Source organism: Gopherus evgoodei, chromosome 1 (assembly GCF_007399415.2).
Source record: "Gopherus evgoodei ecotype Sinaloan lineage chromosome 1, rGopEvg1_v1.p, whole genome shotgun sequence".
Classification (NCBI taxonomy): Eukaryota; Metazoa; Chordata; order Testudines; family Testudinidae; genus Gopherus; species Gopherus evgoodei.
In genome coordinates, this window is record NC_044322.1 from 272,750,512 (window position 1) to 272,773,051 (window position 22,540).

At 48.7% G+C, this 22,540-nt stretch overlaps 1 protein-coding gene across 7 annotated transcripts in view; it reads left to right on the forward strand.

Annotated features, from left to right (window-relative positions):
* Positions 1-22,540, forward strand: part of ZC3H7B (zinc finger CCCH-type containing 7B) — a 55,921-nt gene that overhangs the window by 16,727 nt on the left and 16,654 nt on the right. For 3 of the 7 annotated variants that reach the window (XM_030547213.1, XM_030547221.1, XM_030547257.1), the window contains 13 exons: positions 2,149-2,229; positions 3,966-4,025; positions 6,240-6,282; positions 8,560-8,819; positions 9,282-9,627; positions 10,610-10,668; positions 11,524-11,686; positions 11,770-11,931; positions 12,673-12,878; positions 13,914-14,014; positions 14,519-14,700; positions 19,106-19,191; positions 21,177-21,310. In XM_030547213.1, coding sequence (XP_030403073.1) covers positions 2,149-2,229; positions 3,966-4,025; positions 6,240-6,282; positions 8,560-8,819; positions 9,282-9,627; positions 10,610-10,668; positions 11,524-11,686; positions 11,770-11,931; positions 12,673-12,878; positions 13,914-14,014; positions 14,519-14,700; positions 19,106-19,191; positions 21,177-21,310 — 1,883 coding nt within the window. The remainder of the gene's footprint in view (positions 1-2,148; positions 2,230-3,965; positions 4,026-6,239; positions 6,283-8,559; positions 8,820-9,281; positions 9,628-10,609; positions 10,669-11,523; positions 11,687-11,769; positions 11,932-12,672; positions 12,879-13,913; positions 14,015-14,518; positions 14,701-19,105; positions 19,192-21,176; positions 21,311-22,540) is intronic. The other 4 variants (XM_030547239.1, XM_030547229.1, XM_030547258.1 and 1 more) reach the window with 4 other exon arrangements.

The following is a 22,540-nucleotide window of genomic DNA, read 5'->3' on the forward strand; positions in this document are numbered from 1 at the left end:
GACTGACAGGGGAAACACAGTTTGAGAAGGGAGAATAATTGGGGCAGGGCAGAGTCCGCAAGAGCCTTAAAAGTAGTGACCTGCAGATTGAATATGCTATAATAGCTTATGAGCAGCTGGTGGAGGAATGTGAAGAGGGAAGAGACAAAACAGACTGAGTAAAGGAGATGATTTTAGCAGCTGTATTATTAATGGACTGAAGGGAGCAATGCATGTGTTTGGAACATCAGAGAGGAGAGGGCAGCAGTAGTTGAGATGGGGATGTAATGAGGGCCTGAATGGAGGTTTTTACTGTGGGAAATGAGAAAACAGAGGATGGATCTTGGAGCTGCTGAGGAGGAAGAAGCAGCAGGATTTGGCTGTGGCTTGAGTATTAGTGGCAATGGAGTGGGAGGGTACAAAAGAAACCCTCAAATTGCAGGCCTGAGTGATAGTGACTATGTTTGACAGAGATAAGGATGGGAAAGTGGAGGAGATTTGGGAGGGGAGAGAAGTTCAGTTTGACCACATCTATTTAACTGATGATGGGACGTCCAAGAGGAGATGTCACAGAGAGGTTGGGAAGCAGTCAGACAGAAGAAAACAGGTCAGTAAGCAGACAGGCTGACCCTGTGCTGTCCTCACTTTACATCCTGTCTCTGGGCCATGGACAGAGGCCTAGGGAACCCTCACTGGGAGTGGGAGAGGGGAAGAGGTGGGCCTACTGAAAGGGAATGGACAGAGGGGTGGAAGGAGGACTAGGAGACAGCGGTATCTCAAAAACCCAGAGAGGATAAGCTGTCAAGAAGGGGAGGGAAATGGACTGTGTCAAGAGCGGCACAGAGTTGGAGGCCTTGAGATTTGGCCAGGAAGAGGTTGTTGGAGATACTAGCGAGAGCAGTTTCAGTAGAGAAGAGAGGTGGGGGCCAGATTGGAAGGGGTCCAAGACAGAGCTAGAGGAGAGGAAGTAAACGCGTTGGTTTTAGATTGTGCTCGGTGAGTTCAGAGATGGCAAGGATGGCGACGAGGCAGTAGTTGGAGAAATAGGTCTGGTTGAAGGATGGTACTCTAAAGAGAGGGAAAAAAACAGGCATGCTAGGATCGTGAGGGAGAGGTTGAGAAGGAGGGGGAGGCAGGGGAGGAGCATGGGGGGCAATGTAGGTAAAGAGCCAGGCAGCAGTGGACTCACTGGGGCAGGTGGAGGGATTAGTGGTGGAGAGAAGGCGACAGACTTCAAAGTTTGGTGATGAGGGAGAAGATGTTTGAAGGGAATGAGGCAGGGGGCAAATCATAGAGGATTTAGTTGATTTTTCCCTGTGACAAAGTTAACCAAATACTTTGCAAGGAGGGAAGAAAGGATGAGGAACAGGAGACTGAAGGAGGCAGTCAGAGAATGGAAAAAGAAGTGTTGAGGATTGTGCTTGTGGGACTCAGTGAGGAAGGAAACCTGTTTTTGTTTGGCCGGGGAGATGACAGAGCTGAAGGAGGAGAGAATGAAACTGTACTGGGGGATGCAGTGTGGTCATGGGCCTCCCTCCAAAGGTGTTGAGCAACATGGGAGCAGGAGTGGATGCTGGGAGTGACCTAGTGCTGTGGATTAATAGGGTGGACTTGAACAGGAGAGAGGGGCAGTGATCGGCTGAATTTACATTGTGGATTGTGTAGTTCCAGGATGTAGCATCTATGTGTTGTGTAAATTGGAAACTTCTTCTTTTTTTTTCTTTTAAGAGAGGAACTGAGAAAGTGAACACAGTCTCGACGTAATGGGTAGGGAAGGTCAAAGGTGTCTCGGAACCAGTGTTCCCACCCAGATCCCGGTATTGGAGGGGGCAAGCAGGGTTGAAGGTGGGGCCCTAATGTCAGTAAGGATCACTAGCCCTGCATTTGGAGACTCAGCACTTTGTTGGAGAGAGGATGTCACCTCTCCGTTTCTGCACCTTTATATCTCTGCAGGGCTGAATGTCTGATGTCTTAGATCTGCACAGCCTCTCCTGGAATGGAGTCAGGCAATTGGCTACCTCTCGTCTTGCATTCCAATAAGAATACTAGCATGTAATTCAGTCTGTGTAGCTGTAACTTGTGGTCTGTTTCTGGTTGGTTATTGTATGTTCAGGAAAATAAAACCACATGCTTTAAAATGACAATGTCCTTGAATTACATTTTCTCTAGGATGAGAGCGTTACGCAGCTTGGTCAGGAGCTCGCACAGAAGCTGGGTTTAAGGGTTCGGAAAGCATATAAGAGGCCTCAGGTATGACTCTTTCTAGACTATCCCTTGGATTCCACTGATAAATTTCTGTAAAGGCTACTGATTCTGAAGCTTCTGCATTGCCATAGGTACAGTCTTCGGCACCTCCTGCTTTTCCACTTCTGGGAATGCCCCCACCCCCAGATCTGCCGGTCATTCTTCAGTCCTGGCCTGCAGCACTCCTGCAGGTGCATTTCTGGCTTGCAGCCATAAGCATCTTGGCTTGGTGCGCAATCTCCTATATCTCAAGCTAAGCAGAATGGAGCTTGGACTTTGTTTGAGGGGATAGCTCTAAGGCAGCAGTTCTCAAACTGGGGGTTGAGACCCCAAAGTGGGTTGCAACCCCATTTTAATGGGGTTACCAGGCTGGCTTAGACTTGCTGGGGCAAGGGGCTGAAGCCAAAGCCCGAATCCCACTCTCCGGGGCCGAAGCCTGAGGGTTTCAGCCTTGGGCAGTGGGGCTTAGATTACCCAGAATGGCAGGGGTCGGGTATGCTCAGGCTTTGGTCCCCCCTCCTAGGGTCATGTAGTAATTTTTTCTTTTTTTTCTCAGAATGGGGGTCACAGTGCAATGAAGTTTGAGAACCACTGCTCTAAGGAAAACCCTAATGCTACAATAAATGGATGTGGTTGTTCAAAATGGAGCATTCTTCTCTCTATCAGTATGAAACATATGCCTCAGGATTGTACTAAGGGGTTCTGAGCTACTGAAGGGACTGTCCTTTAGATAAGGCAAAACCGCTTCTGGTCACTGATGTTCCTGTAACACATTTCTCAAGAATAGGAATGTTAGCCCCAAGGCCCTGGCTGAACTCCAGCTTGAGTGAGTGATAGTCTTCTTCCCTCAAATTCCTCTCTGCAGTTTTATTTAGCTGCAACATTCTTCTTCATTTCCTGTCTCTAATTCTTGTGTAACCTTGCTGTGCAGTGTTAAACAGCGAGCACATTCCAGCTGAGAAGTGGCTGCATTTCAGTGCCAGGTGAAGTGATTTGTAGTAGCTGGTAAAGTGCTTTTGGGTAACAATGCTATATAAATGTAAGCTCTGTGTGTTTTGGAAGTGGTGTTGGATTAGAGGAAAATCCTCCACTTGCTAGAGTTCTAAAAATGTTGTAATTATTTAATCTTGAGAGAAGGGAAACTTTTTCCTTGAAATACTTTTCATACTTACTCACTCCATTGGCCCTCTGCACTTTTCCCTCTACCTCATTATTCCACAGAGATGAGTGTAAACTGTGTTTTGCTTGTATAGACACAGTTTACACTCAAGACTCCCTTTTTTTAATTAAATGAAATCTTTTAGTAGCATTTTGCTGCAGCTTGCTCTAGCTTTAATGCACTCCACAACTAATTTTTTAATGACAAGGCTGAATGTGTCTGTCGTGGGATGGGGTCCAAACTTATCATCTCATGATGTAGCATTGTACAGGGGTGTTTTCACACCGGCATATTGCATCGATGTGCATTTTGCACCAGAATGGTTGGACTGAATCTGAGGCTCTTTCATAATCCTGCAAGCAACAGGCTTCAGGTACAATCACACGAATTTTGGGATGATTGTTGCACACTAAGGAAAAGCAGGCGGTCCTGATTTCTCTTCCTATGGTTTGTGGTTGTAGGGAATGCCTGATAGGGAAGTGTACCGTTGGATAGCAGTGGCTGACAAGATACAATCAGCCGCTACCTAATTTGCAGGAGTTCAAGGAATCCCTGTGTCATGAAATCTCTCTCTTCCTTGCAGCAGGAATTGGAAACTTTCTCTCTTCTCAGTAATGGCACATCAGCCAGCTTAGCAAATCAGGTACAGTTCCTGTCCGACATTCTCAATGTCCATATATTATTTTACATAAGAGTTTCTATATTTTATTTCATGCAAGTTTTATTACCATCTTTTAGGAGCAAAAGATCAGTGTTTATCTATTTTTCCCTTTTCAAGGAACAGTGTCAAGAAAATCTTTTATTTTTTAAATATTTCCATTGCTGCGGTGCTGATAACATTATTAAAGCGGAAAAATTCTTAATCTAATTTTGCTTTTCACTGTCAAAACTTACATTTCACTTATCTAGACAGGATGACTTCACTTCGTTTCCCTCTCTGGTGCTGGTACAATTACAAAATGCTAATGATGCAAGAACCAGGAAGTGGAAACCGATGAAGAAACTTACAAAATGAAACTAGACTGGAGGATTTCACTGTCCAAGCTGAGTGAAGCGTGCAAATTTAAATATTTCTTAATTTATTATTTACTCTTCTGTGTCTCCATAGCACCTGGGAGCTCCGGTCATGGACCAGGACACCATTATGCTAGGCACTATACAAAGACAGAATGAAAAATAATCGGATCACTGATTTCATTGCAGGTTTTTAGGAGATTTCATTAAAATGCTTCATATTTAAAAAAAAATTATTTGACAATCATTTTAGGCTCTTAAATTTGGGGCCTAGCACTATTTGACACTGTCCCTTTTTAAATTAACCTAAAAACCCCTTAAAAGATACTAGAACAGTACAATTTGAAGTTTACATTGATGGGTGTCTTCCTTAATATCTGTCTAGCAATGAGAATCAGCCTTAGATCATTTCCTGTAGCTGCCCATAATCTTCTTCCATTATTTTTTTTCCCTTTTATTGAAAATTAGAACACTGCAAAAACTGAAGGTGTAACTGATGGAGTTGCAAATGTGTAATCTCAAATATTTGTCGTGCTGGTGTCTGTCATTTTTAACTGAAAACAGGAAGAAAAATATGTTTGCACTGTTGGAATATAGGCTCACATTAGACCAGGGTGAACTGTGGTTTTAACTTGAGTTTGGATCTTAGCATAAGGAATAGGTCCAAAGCCTGTGATTTTTTAAAAAGAGTCAGATCATGAGAAGGAAGAGTTGTTTGTGTTAAACTTGTGATGACCCTTAAAAATACTAGTGTTATCTTATTTAAGTTTTGTGCAAAGGTCATAGAAATTTTAAAAATATTATTATTTGGGTACCAGGTGCCGTAAATAATTGGTTGGTTGAGTTGATGATAAAGAAATGCCTAGTTTAGTAATGAAAGTGAAATATGGTAAAAAGGGATGAGATAAAACCTCGAGGAAAGAGGCTCAGTCATTAATCTTGTCTTGACCAGGGCAGAGGGTAGAGCTTGGTTCTAAGCAGCTTCATCTGGCCTTAGCCAAGGTCCGGTAACCAGCAATGACGTCACTTATTTGTTAGAGTGCATATAAGGCAAGGTTTTCTAGGGGTTCTTTGTCAGAGTGATGCCATGATGAGAAGGTGTCTCCCAAACCAGAGCCTGTTTGGCCAAAATACTTACAATTGTATTGTTGCTGGAGTATAGAATATAGATATATTTGCTTATCTTTGTTTTTTGGATATAACCAATGCCAAGTGGCCTTTGGACTGACACAGGAATGTTTTTGTGTGGAAACGGAGTCATGGTAGCCCTAATAACATTATTAGGAAAATTTATTTCCAGCAGCACCATTCAGACTTCTGCAAAGTTGCTCATTTATTCTTTGCCTAGGGCTCACAGTCAGCAGTTGTTTTGGTGTGGTGGGAACCTTTTCCTGTTTTTAGTCTTGCTGTAAAAATTAGTGGTTATTTAAATGGAAAGATATGTAAGCTAAGAGAGGCTAGTTATGTAAGATAAGGCTAATCAGATCTCCTGCTTTGTGGGGCTATCTGATTGGCTCTGGGAATATTCTCTCCCACATGCAATCCCATGTGCAGAATTACTGACTAAGGTCAGGTATTATGGGGGTTTGGTACTTCAGAGGAATACAGTTTTTGGTCACTGCTGAAGGTGAACTACCAGGCTTGGAGGAATAGTGGTCTAACAGTACATCAGTTTAATTGTTCCAGCAGTGAAAGGAGGGGGCGGGGTGGGGGGAGAGGAGGGAAGCAGCAGCAGACTGCACTGAAGATATTTAGGAGGGGAGATTTGGGGCTGCAAAGCACTAACACCTTTCAAAAGATGTCTTTGTAGTGATGAGTTCTTCTCCTCCTCCCTGCCTTACAGATGACTTCCAATGGGTTGGGCTCCATAGATGATATTGAAACAGGTAAAGCTTTCTCCTTTCTGTTTCTCATGGCAGCAGTAAGGCACCTGCTCAGGTTGGCTGGACTAATAGTTGCTTTGTCTTCATTTGGGCCTCTTTTGCGTCCTGACTTTGGAGACTGGAAGAGACCAGCCTAGCGGGGATGGGGGCAGGAGGTGATATGGAGCAGAAGTATATGGAGGTGCTGTTCTTTATATTGATTTCTCTTCACTTCAGAATCCTGAGTAAACTGTTAAGACACTGAGAGGGGAAAATCAGGTTAAGAAGGCACTTACTAGGAGAACCTTGTACAGCAGAAATCTATCCATCCAAGCAGAACAAGGGACATGTCATATTTTTGGATAAATGGGGACTAATCAATGCAAATAACAAACACATGGGGACGTAACCTATTTTTGGCTCTAAAACTGGGTTTGAACACATGCGATTCTGCTGTACATGCCCAACCAAAACAACTTTAAAGTTAAGACTGTAGACACGGAGCCGTGCTTTGAATACACACCTCCCTCCAGGGACACTAGAATTGGAGCCTTATATGTTTAGAACCCCAGGAAACGCAGAATGAAGGTTGCATTCTTCCTGCCAGGAACTAAACTATTTTAACTCTGCCCTCCCACCCCCACCCGTAGAAATGCCACCCGACACCCACCCTTCTTAACAGCATATTGAAAACCATGCTCCACAGCACACTGCTTTTTATTTGTTCCTTGCATAAATGTCTGCAATACTAAGTGTGAAGATTTGTCACTGCACTAACTATTGCTGGGCCCGTTAAAGGGCCCCATTTTCTGATCTGGGTGTGTGACGTTTGTATGTGGAAACACATTAGCTCTGTGCTTAATGACTCTTGAATAATAGACTATTACGTGGAATCATAAGACCCAGACTGTGAGGCCGTGAGCCTCTCTTATGAGCCTTCGGGATGTCGCAGAATTGGGCTGTTAATGCGGAGTGAGGAGTGACTGCTTTCGTTTTGCTATTTGTCTGCTAAGGAATTGGTGTATGTACTGTGTACGACCACGAAGCAGCCCAGTCACTAATCAGTGGAGATGAAGGCGTTCTAGTTTTGCAGCTGCTGATAATGTTTTGGGGAGGTTCTATGGCCTGCATTATACAGAATGTCAGATTAGGTCACAAGTGTGGGTCCCTTCAGGCCTTGGAATCTGAACGTGGAATTCTTTGGCATGGATGGAGAAGGTGGTGGTATTTTTCTGATTTTTTTTCTTTTCAGGGCATCGCTACAGGGGCAGAATGAAGGTAGTTTGGGTGCCTGGTTTGAGACTTATGTGTGTAACTCTGCATCTCCTGGGGGTCTAACGTTTGGACTGTTTCGTTTTTAAACTCTAACAGTTTTGCAGGATAGAGCGTGCTCAGGTGACAAACATGTGCTTGCCACCTTAACTTCACCTTAACAGAGTATTTGGGGCTGGCGGGGAGGGGGAATTGCCTCATTTTCAAATAGTCAGAACACTGTGCCAGAGGGTGAAGGAAGCTGTAGGGAGAGTGTCTCTCCTTCCCCCGCATCGCCCCTAAAACTACGAGGAAAGCCTCAGTAACGCAGTAAAGATCTTTTAAGGCAGGAAACCTTTCTCCTGGAGACATCGAGGGGAGGGGTACTCAAGAGTTAGGCACCATTCTGGCAAGGGCATCTGGTGAGTCTTAAAATGTATGTTTGGGGACCCAATATTCTGTATGATCTTTGGGAGGCTTGTCTGGGCTTCCTTACCCTGCTCCCCTCTGCAGTCAGGGTTTGTGTGTCCCCCTCCCTTCCTCAGCAGGGAAGCTCAGAACTTAGAGAGCTTGAGGGGAAGTGGGTTTTAGGAGGGGGGGCACAGAGGTGGCAAGGAGCTGAGGTGTTGGGAGGACAACTGAGCTTTGCAGGAGGAGGGAGTTCAGAAGCATTTAAAAACCACCGGATAATGGGGTATAGCGTAACTGGACTCATGGGGCCACGACTGGACACCACTGAATTCAATAGCAATTTTGCCATTGACTTCAGTGAGACCAAAATTTGGCCTGCAGACACTTCCCAGGCATCATCATGGGGAGGTGAGCGTTGTCTGGCTATTCACAAGGCATTCTGCAAAGGCCTTTGGGAGGTCTGAAACAAAAAACAAAGGCCAAGAATCCCAGAAACTGGAGCTGCCAGTCTCTAAAGGTTTCACCTGCTAAGTGCTCAAGGTTCAACTTAGTTGTACATCTTGTGTTCTTTGGCCAAGCTGCACTTGGCTCACCCCCAGGCGCCATGTGACTGGCTTTGTGTCTTCCCCCCCACTGCAGACTTCTCCATGGACCTGCAGTGCATCCCTGCTCCCCTCGCCACCTCCATCCCTGTGAGTGAGGGTGCAGTCCTTTCAGCCTCTGACATGGATGCAAAGGACCTGCCCACCTCTCTACCTGCCGCCACACTGCTCCATTCTCCAGATTGCGTATCCCTGCCCGTGCCTGAGAGTGTGGAGGACTTCACAGATGGGGAGGTTATTGGGGAAGAACTGGACTCTCTTCTGGATTCCCTGGCTGACGGGTCGCAGTACCCTCTAGTAAGAGCTCCAGTTGTGTTCTGAATCCATCCTTTAGAGCATGTTCTCTCTTTCTCTTTCTCTCCTTGCCATCGCGTGTTCATCTGGCAGTGTGTACTTGGTCCCTTTCTTTCGTCCCATCACTGGCTTATGTCTCTCCAAGTAGCCCATCTTGGCTCATTGGACGGCCTAGTGTGAGTGGAATACATAAATCCAGATGGAGGGGCTAGTCCTCATAGTAATGAAGATAGCACCTTTCCCCCTTCCACCTCCTGCTTTTCAGTGTTTGGGGGTGGAAATGGGCCTAGAGGGTAGAGGCTGGCTTACTGCTCTGAAGTTAAGTGCTGTGCACCCAAGTGGGAGACCATGTTATACTCACTGCTGTAATGCGCTCTGTCCATCCACCCATCTCTCTGACACCTGCTTCCTCCAGTCCTTTCCCTAACATGCTTTTTCTGCCCCTTTTTCCTCCCAACTTCAAAGTCTCTGGTCCAGGGAACCATTCCCACCAACTTGCCTACTGAGATGCCCCAGCTGATCCCTGTGTTTCCGGGCGGAACCCCTCTGCTGCCCCCTGTGGTGACAGCCAACATCCCGATCAACCAACATCCACTGCCACCTGCCTCCTTCGGCCTGGTGATGGATCCCACCAAGCAGCTCTCCTCTTCCGTCCTGGATGCCTTTGAGCCCACTGGGGGCAGTGGTGGCTCCCCCTTGGATTCTCTGGATTCACTGGACCTGCTCCCGTACACAGAGCCACGGCTCGATGCCCTGGATGCCTTTGGGACTAGCAGGGGCTCACTGGATGCTCTGGATTCCTTTGCTGTAGGTATGTGCAGGGCACAGAGGAGTGGGGGTTGCAGGCGTTTGTGACTGTGACAGTGGCCTTAGAACACTGTGTTTAGCTCTGAGCATCTCCACAGCAGGCAGATGTCAATGCCAGAGAAGAGAGAGAGACCAGTAATTAAGCTTGCAGAGAATTGATTGAGATGGAGGAAAGATTGAAAGAACTAAATATCAGCATGGCTTGTCTGAGCGATAATGGGGGAGTGGTGGGGTGTGACCGCTGATTACAAGCATCTGCAGGATGTAGACACCAAGGAGGCAGAGCTGTTGTTCAGGGTTATCCCAGGTGGTAAAACTCGAGTAATAAGGAGACATTCAGGTCGATATCAAAGGAACATTGCCTGACACTGAGAGCTCCTAGAGTGTGAGTGGTCTCCTAAGGGAAGTCGTGGGAGCCCTTTCACGTCAAATAATTGAAAACAGATTTTGGCAAAGTCTTGGCAAATCTACTGTAGGGCAGGATTTTGCATTGGGCAGGGTGGGGTGGACTAGATGGTTTAGTCAGTGTTTGCCTCCTTTGATCTCTGTGAGCAATAAGTGTCATAGCCCAAAGAGCACTCCATGTTCTGTGGAGCCGGGCTCTGGAGGGAGATCAGATAAGGAACATTTCAGCCCCTTGGGGCGTAGGTAGGCTGCACGGGGATGTTACAGCAGACTGAATGCTGGAGCGTCACAAGTGGAGAAGAGCTTTCCCAGGCTCCCGACTGCGCTGAATTCCTTTGGTCCCTTGCTGTTTGTGAAAAGCACCCTTCAGGCAGCTGGCAGTGGGGTTCTGCGGCCTTTGGGGATTTCAGAAAAGGGGAGGCTCTTGCAGAGGTTTTCAAGTCTCTGCCCTGGGTACTGGATGTTCCTGGAAGATGAAAAGAATTAAAAAACTGTTGAACAAGCTCAAATCTGTGTCTCGGGCATCAGAGCAGCTTCCGAAAGTGAGATGTGTGTGTTTGGGATTTTCTTCCTCTGCCCAGAAGAAGCTGGTTCTCAGGAACTGCGACACACTGCTGGCAGCCAGAAACCATCTCCTGCGGTGAGTGAGCTGCCGCCCCTGCTGGATGTACCTAGATGCCCGTGTGCCATGGGAGTGGGGAGGGCGCGGGGCTGTTCTTACACTCTGGGCCCTTTCTTAATCAGTTCAAAATCTGGTGGCTTCAGTTACCCTGGCCTGTGTGCGTAACCTCCTTCCCGCTTGCCCCGTGTGGTGGCAGGGCTGTGTGGAGACCTTTCTCCATATCTGGTAGCACAGCATTTTCCCCTTCCTTCTTTGTCCCCTCCCCCACTGTATCACTGGGGTTTGAATGGAGTTAAATGCTCCACCCCAGTCTCTGTCATGCATGGGATTGTATATTTGGTCTCATCGGGTCTGAGATTGGGCTGAGGCTTTTCCTCTCAGGAGCTCTGTGGGTGGGATGATCTACCTCTGTCTAAACTACCTTATTGAGTGGGGCTGGGGCATCGTTGAACCTCCATCCTTCCTGTTTTTTTTTCTGTCTGACATGTTGCACGGCAGGGTTAGTTCTTTTGTTCAAGTGCTGTGGAATGCACAGCCCGTTGTGCTGGAAGGTGCGGGAGAGAAGCCCTTCCTCCAGGGATGAAGAGAAAGCTCTTGTCCTCTGAGTTGCTGGCCCTTCTGTGGGGAAGGAGAGGTCCTTCTCTGCTGCAGATAAATTGCCAATTGAGTATATTTGAAAACAGCAGCAGGAACACCAGAGTTGTGTTTCTGAGCCGCCTGCTGCTGGTGGTGGCCATCTTGCTGAGGCACGAGCTCGGTTGTGTGTTTGCAGGGGCGTGAGGGTCCCAGTGTTAGTCTGGGGGCCAGTTTCTGTCCATTGGCTGTGAGGTTTAGAAGAAGAATGTGTGTGGGTTTTTTTTTTTTGTCTTTCAGATCAGCCTCAGTGGGGTGAGTCACCCCACCATCCCCAAGGGGGCAGAGCTCCTGCAGTCTCAGCCAGAGGCAGTGATACCCAACACTGCCCTGCTTGTGAAGAACCCCCTGGCGTCCACTCATGTCTTCAAACAAGCGTGCCACCTCTGCTACCCCAAAACAGGTGATGTGCTCATGAAACCCGCAGCAGTTCGTGTGCTTAGGGATTGTTTTCCCTCTTGCTGATCGGGTCCTCCTTTCCCATAGGCCCCAAGGCTGGTGACTACACTTACCGGGAAGGCCTGGAGCACAAGTGCAAGCGGGACATATTGCTGGGGAGACTGCGAAACTCTGAAGACAAGACCTGGAAGAGGATCCGGCCCCGCCCCACCAAAACCAACTTTGTGGGATCCTATTACCTGTGTAAAGGTGAGTTGAGGGCAGGGCTGTGAGGCATATGCCGGCAGAGGTAGCAGGGGAGCTTTCAGCAGGGATCACATGCTCCCTCTGGAGCCTTCTCGCTCCTTCATGAAACGATCACTGGGTTTCAGGTGTTGGGGGGCGGGGTGAAAACCAGAGGCGAGACGGATGAACCCGTAACACGTGGTAGAAAACAGGAGCTTTGCACAGCAGAGCAGCAGCCGGTGCTATCGCTCTGGGTACAGGACGGCTTGGAAAGAGCGATGTGCCTTGCTGTTGGAGATTTTGCAGCATGATGGAAATGGCAAGACTGCAGCCTGCTTCTCTCAGAGCAGCCAGTTTTAGGTGCCTCACTGAGGCGGAGAGCCTGTCTCCCACTGGCACTGAACTACTAACGCTGCTCCCACCAGCATGTGCTGAGACTTTGGTTCTGGCCAGAGCCCTCCCTGCTGAGTAACCAGTCCTGCTGCAGAGCACTGGGGCTTTCCCAAGAAGTTCCCCCCTCCTAGGCCAGACCAGGCCCGACCCTGCTCAGTGTATGAGATGTAACCAGACTAGTCTCTATAGTCTATAAAGTGTAACTATAAAGTGTCTAACGAGGGGCCAAAAGCTCAGGCTTCGTGTCTTTCTTAACTCTTCAGTTTTAGCTCCTTGTGAATTGTGGGGATCAGGGCAAAGTGACAAGGGCGAGCTCAGTTTCTGACCTGGCCCCCCTGCATGCGGGGTGCTCTGCTCTTTATTGCTTTGTAGATATGATTAACAAGCAGGACTGTAAGTACGGGGATAACTGCACCTTCGCGTACCACCAGGAGGAGATTGATGTATGGACGGAGGAAAGGAAGGGAACACTCAATCGCGACCTCCTCTTTGACCCACTGGGAGGGATCAAGCGAGGCAACCTGACCATTGCCAAGCTCCTGCAGGAACACCAGGGCATCTTCACCTTCCTCTGCGAGGTACAGGGAGGAAGAGGAGGGGGGAGACACCATTTCCTTGGGGAATGAGCTGTAGGCACAAACTTCACGCCTTCCCTGTTGTTGCAGATATAAGTGTCCGTGTTAGTCGTGCAAACCCAAAATGTAACTACTGTAAGCATGTGAAAGAGGCAGGCTCCCTTCTGCTACATCCCACTCTAGATCAGCTGTCAGTGTGCAGCCAGACCATTGATCCGTCCTGGCCAGTATCTAACCTCTGGAAGCAACCGGTGTCCCTGCTGCTTCAGAGGAAGGTGACGAAACGGAACAATCAGTGATGTACCTGAGCAACTGTGCCCCCTGCAGGTGGTCATCTCACGCCTAGAGCGAGCAATTTGACTACCCTGGGCTTTCATAGCTAGCAAGGTAGTTAATAATCATAACTTTGACCCGACTGTTTGAAAAATCATAACCACGTGATGAACAAAATACCCTGCTGAAGGAAATTAGTGTCACTTGTTCATAGATTCTGAGGCCAGAAGGGACCATTGTGATCATCTAGTTTGACCTCCTGCACAACACAGGCTGTTTGAAGCCAGTAGAGGTACCTTGATTTACATCAACTGAGGATCTGGCCCTCTCTGTCTTGGCTTCCTGCAGCAGCACGTTCCCCAGGGTGACTGTGTGTGTGTGTGTGTGTGTAGGTAAAGGAACATGACTTTTGTTTTTGACTTACTCGTCTTTAATTTCCCCTGTTGTTTCCCCTTGTTTTTGCATTTTTGGATGCAAGGAAGGGAATTATAAGTTGACCTGGTTGAAATTTTTCCAACTGTGATGAAAAAACTATTGGAATGTCCCAAAAAAAAAGCCAAAAATTTTGTTTGTTTACTGGTTTCCAAGCTCTGCTGCTTAAGTTTCCATCAGGCTTATTCTAATTTTTGGACCTCTTGAGTAAGTTCCCTTGGGCTCTTCTCCCTTCCAAGTGAAATGATCCCAGTCTGGGTGAGATCTCTGGCAGCATCTCTCCTTTTTCCTGCTCTCTGAGATTTCGTAGTGTGCTGTTTCTTCCCTTCTCAGATCTGTTTTGACAGCAAACCCCGGATAATCAGCAAAGGTACCAAGGACTCTCCAGCTGTCTGCTCCAACCTTGCTGCCAAACACAGCTTCTACGACAACAAGTGAGTGAACTGGCCCATGCGGTGCCTGCCGGAGTAACCCCACTAGTGCCCTGCCAGCTATCTCCTGTTACTTGCCCATTTCTTCCTCTCAGCCCCAGCACATGAAAGCACAAGGTGTGATATGTTGTGCTGCATGGCTGACACCTGGTGCCAAGGGATTTGGAGCCAGATCAGAGCCCACTGATGTCAGTGGAAAGACCGCAGTTGACTCCAATGAAGTTGGATCTGGCCTATGTTGCACAGGGGTTCAGAGGTCAGATATTCTAAACAAGGTGGTACAAAGTGTCTGCCTGAAGTACTCCAGGGTTGGGTACAAGTCATGACCCAGGGCTTGGATCCACCTGTGCAAATGTCTGCTCATTGCAGATTGTTAGTGACTCCAAGGATCGGCTTTAACACTCACCCGTGCCTCAGCCGGCTCAGTGAACGGGGGGAGGAGGAGGGGTGAAGAGTCGATCCATTGATCCCTTGTCTTTCTCTGGCTCGGCCATTTCCCCACTGCAGGTGTTTGGTTCATATTGTGCGTTCCACCTCCCTGAAATACTCTAAGATCCGCCAGTTCCAGGAGCACTTCCAGTTTGACGTGTGCCGGCATGAGGTGCGCTACGGCTGCTTGCGCGAGGACAGCTGCCACTTCGCTCACAGCTTCATCGAGCTCAAGGTCTGGCTGCTGCAGCAATACTCGGGTAAGCGCGCCACTGGGTGCGGCTGTGGGGGTGGGAGGGAAGAGAAGCAGAGAGCGTGTGCTCGTGCCTTCTCCAGCCCAGCTACTGTGCCACTGGGGACAGAGAGAGGGCCTGGCAGGGGGCTCTGTCAGAGTTCAGGAAATGTTATGTTCTCTCTCTCAGTACATGCACTCCAACTCCTCCCTTCCCTCTCCCGGCTTCTGGGAGATAGAGGTGGGACTGTGAAATGCTCTGACTGAGAGGTCGGCCCTTCCGGTTGCCAGGTTTGTCTGTCTAGGGGCAATCCTAGGAATTCTAGCCCAGCGAGCCTTTACCTCAGGACCATGTGTGTTGGAGGAAATGGTCTTTAGAAGCAGAGTCCTAGAACAGCTAGGTGATCGGGACATGGGAGTGACAAGCTGGCTCAGCTGCAGTGAAAGGAAATTGGGCCTCTCTGATGTTTCGCTTCTTTGTACACATTCACAAAATAGTGGTAACCAGTGGGATTTCTTTGAACATTCAAAAAACCTTTTGATAAAGCCACTCCCAAGAGGCTGTTATGGAAGCTAAGTAGATGGCAATAGGCCATCTGTCCCCTCTTGGAGCACGCTCTTCAATTCAGGTCACTTGCATAATGGCACAGAGATCTCTTCAGTCTGATTTTTTTTTTTTTTTTCCTCTCCCCTCCAAGTGCTTTGTCTGATTCTCTGACTCACTGCATGCTGAGCAGAGATTTTCACTGACCTGTCCCAGGATGAAGCCCGACTCTTTTTTCCTGAGTTGGAACAGTTGATGGAGAACCCAGCAGTGTTCTTGGAGGAGTTTGTCTGAAATGAGAAGACCTGTTTAGGCAGGCAACGACCATTTAGGCAGGCTCCTAAACCTGTGGCAGTTCCACTTGGTGCCCATCCGGAGGGGAAAGCAGAGAAATATCTGCCTGCCTTTCACGGTGCTTGTGTGGCCTGTCGTACTGATGGGCTCTGTAGTATTTAAGCGCCTCTAGAGTATGTAAAAAGAGAAATAACTAATATAATCTCCATCCTCCTCCTCAGCCTGGGTGCGAGTGAGTGTGTGTCTGTGTGGGAGGAAAGGACGTGGGTTTTGCATTTAGTTGTGCAGGGGACTTGCTCCATGCTCATTCCTTTCTCTTTGCAGGAGTGAGTGCTGTTATCTAAGGGCAGTCCCTGGGAAAGTTTTTTGTCTCCAGCTCACTCAAGAGCCTGACCTCCATAGCTGATGGTCCCAGTGAAATGTAGCTGCCATGGCAGTTCATGGTTACGGAGGGATAGAGGCTCTCTTGGGGACCTACAGCCAATCCCATGGAGAACTTGGACCAGCAGGGCTGGGAACTTGACTTGGACTCTGTTCACTGGTGAGCCAGTGCAAGGGTGGTTGTACTGGAGGTGATGTGTTCACAGTGACCTGTGTTGCTAAGCAGGTGGGCTCCTGCGTTTTGTAGCTGCTTGAGCTTTCTCAGGCTTTGTCCTAGGGCTGATGAATTGCACTAGTGAAGCCTGGAGGACACACGTGCCTGGGCCACCGCAGCCAGATGGGTGCAATCTTCTGGCGAGGAACAGACGGTAGTGGGCATTCTTTTGCCACCATCCAACAACACTTGGGGTTTTTTGGACTCCTTGGGCAGTTGCCCTCCGTACTGGAGGATGGTACAGAGGAGGGTGAAATAGCTGACAATGTCAAAATGTAAATAGTTGGCCTTAGGTTTCAGCATTCCTATCCCATTGAGCTGCTTCGGCAGTTCACACCTCTCAGAGACACTGTTTTAGGCTGTCTGGAGACTCAAGAGGACCACACTGTTTGCCCTCGGAAGGTCTTATTACACAACCACAAGGTCAAGAAATGTAATTTTAAAACTAAAAAGATATTTTGAGCAGGATCCTCTGGTAAGAGGTTGGTTGTACCCTACGTTCTGGAATTGCGGAATGCATGAGGGCCAGGAGAAGTGGATCCAGAATGACATTATGCAGACTTCTCTGAGGGCTAACACCACATTGTATCAACAAGGAGATAACCAGCAAAACACTGGTTTGAGTGCCAAACACAGGGCAGCTGCTGCTCCAGAGGCATTCCTGGGTGTGCTTGAATAATAAAAATGCTTACCTAGTGCTTTGGGTTTCCTCAATGCACTGTACAGAGTTTAACAAAATGAATGCCCCAACATGCCTCGAAAGCAGCCAGATGGTATTATTTCATAGATGGGGGAACTGAGGCACAGAATATTTTCTTGTCCAGGGCCACACAGCAGGTCATAAGAAGTACAGAGTTTCCTGGCTTCCAACTCTCTGGACTACACGGGTTCTCAGAGCCGAGAGAGCATTCACGTGGTACTCTGCAATAGCAAAGCTAACATAACAGCTTTTAGTGACCTTTAATATATACTGCCTTGCTGCCTTTCCTTATCAGTGGGGCTTTATTAAAGCAGCCCTCTGGTGTTTTTGGTTTCAGTGAGCTGGAAATTGGTCAGACATCTTAAACATGCTTCATATGCCATCTCTAAACTGCATGGCAATGACATAATTAGGCTTGGCAGTAACCCAGGTAGTTTAAAGATATCTCACCACATAGTGCTCCATTGACTACATGCTTGTACGTCTGCTAGAAAATTAACAAGTTCTCACTGTTTGGTGTGCTGAGAATCTTAATGCTAGTTGGTTGTCTCCACTCTGGTAGTGTTGGCAAAGGTTCTGGTTCAGATCCTTGAATCCATCAAGGAGTTAACTCCTGAGATAAGTTGTGACCAAGACAATGTTTCTGTAAGAGTCTTTTTCTTGCCAACTTTAACAAAATTAAAATAGGACATTTATTTTGAAACAAGTGTGTCTACACACAGACTTGCAGCAAGGTACGACGAAATGTGAATTATACCTGATTTAGTTATTTAGTGGCGGTTTGTGTGTAGCTCAGCCCGTGTGGCTCTTCGACACGCACAAGTTGTGTACTGCATACAGTTTTACTGGTATAAATATGCTTATTCCTCTTCCTGTACAGGAAAAGCTATGCTGGTATATGGTATCTTTATACCGATATAACTGTCCACACTAAGAGCTGTACTGGTAAACAATCATACCCCTAACCAATATAGCTATACTGGAACAAAAACCATATCTGCAACCAAATATGTGAATGTCTTTTAGTAGGAGGAGTCATTGTTGGTATCCAGTAAAATGTACCGCTTGCTATTTGGGTTTGTTTTTTTGTTTTAAGTGGATTTGTTATGTCCCTAATCAAAACTAGGTGACTTTCCATAAACAGACTGACTGAATCTGGAGCCAGGAATTAGCTTAGACTTTCAGGATCGATGAGAGACTGGTTGACTCAGAGGAACGTGATATACAGCAGAACCTCAAAGATACGAACACCAGAGTTCTGGACTTACCGGACACACTCTGGAACCAGTCTTCATTAGGCAGCAGCGGAGAGACAGACATCTGCACCCCCCCCCCCAAATATTTATTGCCTTGGGGCTTTAGCCCTGGGGCTCAAGGCTTCGGAGGGGATGAGGTTGGGGTTGCAGTTGCATGGTGGGGCGGTCAAGACTCTGGACAGGGGGTGGTCAGGGCTTCTGATCCGCTGGAGAACCAGGGCTCAGGGCTTTAGATTGGGGGGCGCTGGGGCTCGGTTTTGTGGGGGCATCAGGGCTCAGAGCTTTAGCTACGGGGGGAGTGCTGGGGTTGAAACTGGCCCCCCTCCCTGCCCCCTTATAGATAAATCCCTGAGCCCTGGTGCTCCTGAGGATCAGCAGCCATGACACTCCCCACCCCCGCCCATGGCAGAAGTCTGTTCAGAGTTATGGACATTTCAGAGTTACAGACAACCTCCATTCCTGAGGTGTCCCTAACTCTAACTGTGTGCAGCCTTTTATCTTAAGGCACCAGCTCCAACCCAGCCAAAGGTTGGTAGTAATGTACGTGACCTCTGCTGGCTGGTCAACGTTCAGTGAAATCGTTTGGTGGGTCTTCGTCAAGATTTTGTAGGACAAGTGTCCATCTTAGAAATTGCCAGCAAAGGAGCCAGTGGCTGTCTCGGCAGGAAGGCCAAAGACTGACTGAGTCATGGAGACTGAATTCTTTGCTCTCCTCTCTGGTGTTGATTCATGTGGATGAGAGAGAGAGAGAGAGAGAGAGAGAGAGAGAGTGAGTGGGAAGGAAATGTGAACTTCCTTGGCCTGTGGTGAACCTGTTCTGGTGATAAGTAAAAGGCCGGAGTCTCCAGGGATGTGACTCCAGCACCTTTTTAGCCTGTAAACTAAAGATCCATGTGATGCAGGCCTGAACTGCAGCGTTACTAGAAGTGGAGTCTTGGGCTGGTGATGGGAAAGGAGCCACACCACCCTTCCTCCCTCCTTGGTGCCTGGGTCAGCGGACTGGCGTGGGGATGCTCAGTCATGTCTCTGCTTTGTCGTCTTCAGGGATGACCCATGAAGATATTGTCCAGGAGTCTAAAAAGTACTGGCAGCTGATGGAGGTGCACGCCAGCAAAGCCACCAGCGGCACGGTAAGAAGCCACGGGGACCCTGGGACTGGTTTGTGGTTTTGGAGCGGTTACTTGCGCCTGTTCTAGCCAGTTCTGTGCCTTCCCCACCCACTGCCGCTGTCCACCAATCAGAGAAAATATGGCGCTGCCAGGGCCCCCTTTGCCCTCCTGTGCGCCACAGCGAGCAGGGTGGGAGTGAGCGCGTGACAGCGGCCTGGGCTGGACCTGAGGTGCTCTGCCGGGAAGGGTGAAGCCCTGCAGTTGCCACACCCCAGCGCGAATGGCGCTCGGCATGGCCATGGAGGAGATGGGACCGCACAGGAGCTCGCTCCTTCTCTAGCGTGAGGCATCACTTCCAGCATTGTCTGTCAGTCACGGTGGGGCTGCTTTCCCCCTTGCTGTGTGCCTAGGGTGGAGCAAAGAGGATGGTGCCTGTTGTGATTGGGAGCGGGGGGGAATCAGAGATGAGACATAAGTGTAGGTAGTGCGGGGGGGGTCGCGCAATTGAAGGTTCTGTGGGGGCATGTTACTGCCCTTCATGTTGCCTTCGACTCCATCCTCCTAAAACTTGATCTGTATGTAGACAACATACACTGGCAACTTCCTTCTCCTCCTGCTCTCTGCCCTGTGGCTGGCCTGCTGGGATGCGCAGTCTGGGATGGGTGGCGCCAGGGTAGGGCAGTGCTTGGGGCTGGCTCCACTCAGTTAACAAGAAGCTGCAGAATTATCAGCCACTTTTTGTTGGAGTGGGGATGTGACACCCTCCCCAAATCGCCTTCTCCTTAGTAGAGACAATGTAGGCTGCTGCTGTTTCAATGCACAAAATCATTGGGCTCCACAGCCTGCTCGCCTCTAGGTGCGCTCCTTTGGAAATTCCGTCTTGGCTCTGGATTCTTGGCTGCACCCCATGTGGTTGGCCGCTGAGCATAGCTCCTTGCATCTGCGTTTGCTTCTTCCTTGGGAAATGAGCTGTAGACTCACATCTTGTTTTCCCTGTTGCTGCAGATATAACTGCCCACGTTTAGTGGTGCAAATCCAAAATGCCACTCTGCTGTAAGTGCGTGGAAGAGGCAGGCAGAGAATTCAGGACTCTTGATTGCAAATTGTGTATCTTAATCGTATGACCGACTGTCCTTCCTCCCTCGAGAGCATATGAAAGGACTAGGGACATTTTGTGACCCTTTCAGCTAGGGATCGTGATGTAAGGCCTGTGAATTCTCAGGCTTCGGGTCACGTGTTGGTTAATAGGGTGATGGGTTGAGTCCCTGTGCCCTGAGTTGCACAGCCGAACCTCAGGGGTGGGAAGTCTGCCCACAATGGAGTTTAGAGGCACAGGGTGGGGCCTACATCATCCAGCTGTGACCCAAAAGTGGGTGGCAGTGGCTAGATGTAATGTGACCAGGAGACATGTTAATTCAGTGCAGCCAGGGGGGGCCTCCTCTGCTAACAGAGCTCCTGAGGGGCCCAAACTGTGACTTTAAACAGCTTTCTCCAGATAGACAGCATCCCCAGGAGATTAATTTTAGATGCCCCTCACCCTCCCTGCGAATGAATCCCCATCCCTTGTCTGCAGCTGCATCAGCAGGCCCGGATTGAACCCTCGGTCAGCACTAGTGGTGTATGTGGCCCGTTCATGTGCATTGTGAGATGATTGTGTCTTCCTCTGAAGACCTTGGCCACTGTTAGAGAGAGGCTACAGACAGGAGTGATCAATGGCCCTATATCATATGGCAGGAGGTATGAAACCAGACTAAACGGACCAGTGGTTTGATCTAATCTGGTATCTTGATGGACCAATGGTTTGTACTGCCAAATGAAAGCTCAACCTGCCTCTGTCTTGGCTTTTATACTGTGCACTTTGCTGTAGTGTACAAGTGCCTATGGGGAAAGGCATCTATCCCAGGGCAAACGTGTGCATGATCCTGTGCCTGTACACAGTACTGACGGGGGGCAAGATGTTGAGGTTCATGTACCTGAATCCTGTTTCTTCATGTGATCCTTCACAGGCTGCCCCCCGGGCTCCGACATCAAGCAGCTTTGACCTCCAGATGAAATTTGTATGTGGCCAATGCTGGAGGAATGGGCAGGTGGTGGAGCCAGACAAGGACCTCAAGTACTGTAGTGCCAAAGCCCGCCACTGGTGAGTGTTCTTGTCCTTTTTGTCTCCCCTTAGCCTCAGTGCAGGATTTCCCCCTGCCATATATTCATTCTCCAGTGCTTTGTACAGGCTACTTTGAAATATCTGTGAGGGCTTCCATCTTGGCAGACTGTTCCCTTGGGGAGACTGTTCCAGTTTTATAGACATCACCATTAGCAAACTTTCTTTGAGTGCTTGCTTGTGTCATACACACCTACGCACCCACATGCCCGGTTGTCAGATATGTTTGCCTTGGCAGTATCTGTAGGGTCGGCTATGGCACCCCCTTGGGTGCCATGCTCATATGTCGGTATGTCAGGTGCCACCAGTCCCACGCCCTCTCCATTACTTTTTACTGTCCGGGGTGGTTGGTTGGAGCTCCTTTTCTTGCATAGCAAGGGCTCGCAGTTACTTTTCTTCTGACTTCGAGCCTTAAGGTCTTTGAATAGTTGTACATAGTAGTTGCTATTAAGTAGCTGTTAAGTGTAGTTAGAAGTTAGAGTCCCAGCAGGGCACACCCCAGTTTCCGGGATTTAAGCCCTACACGGACTGTAACAGGCCTATGCCTGTAAGTGATCCCCACAGCAGCTGCCTAAAGTGCTTAGAATCACGTGTGAAAGACGAGTGTCATATTTGTAAAGAATTTTGACCCAGGACTCAGAGCAGGATATTTGTTTGCGGGCTCTCCTCATGGAGGCTGCCCTTCATCCAGCTTCCGAGCCATCCCGCCAAGACTCACCTAGTACCTTGGCCTCAGTGCACCCCTGGCACTGCTCCCCGTCGCCAGTGCCCAAAAAGAAAAAGCAGCAGCATAGCTCCCCAGCACCAGGCAAGAAGGGCCATGGGGCATCAGGCAAAAGACCCAGTTTGGGCCACTCTGGAGCCATGTGGACATGGCACGGGAAGGAATGTCCACATGGCTCCAAGAAGCGGCAAAGTCTGCCTATAAGGGCAAGCCAGCCGCTAAGACCCCTCGGGGGGCAGTGGAGCTCCACCAATGCCCCGAGACAAGGCAGCACTCTCCATCTCTGAGCTGCAGATCTCTGGCGTCGCAGCCCAGATCCCCTGGGGCCTGCCCTCGGTCATCAGCACCACAATTACAGTCCCCACCATCTCAATGCAGATCGCCTAGAGGGAGGCGCTGGTCTCCATTCTATCATCACCGTTCACCCTCCCACCGGTCATCCTCTCAGCACACATCTTGGTTGCCTGCTCCATGGGAGTACTCTCTAT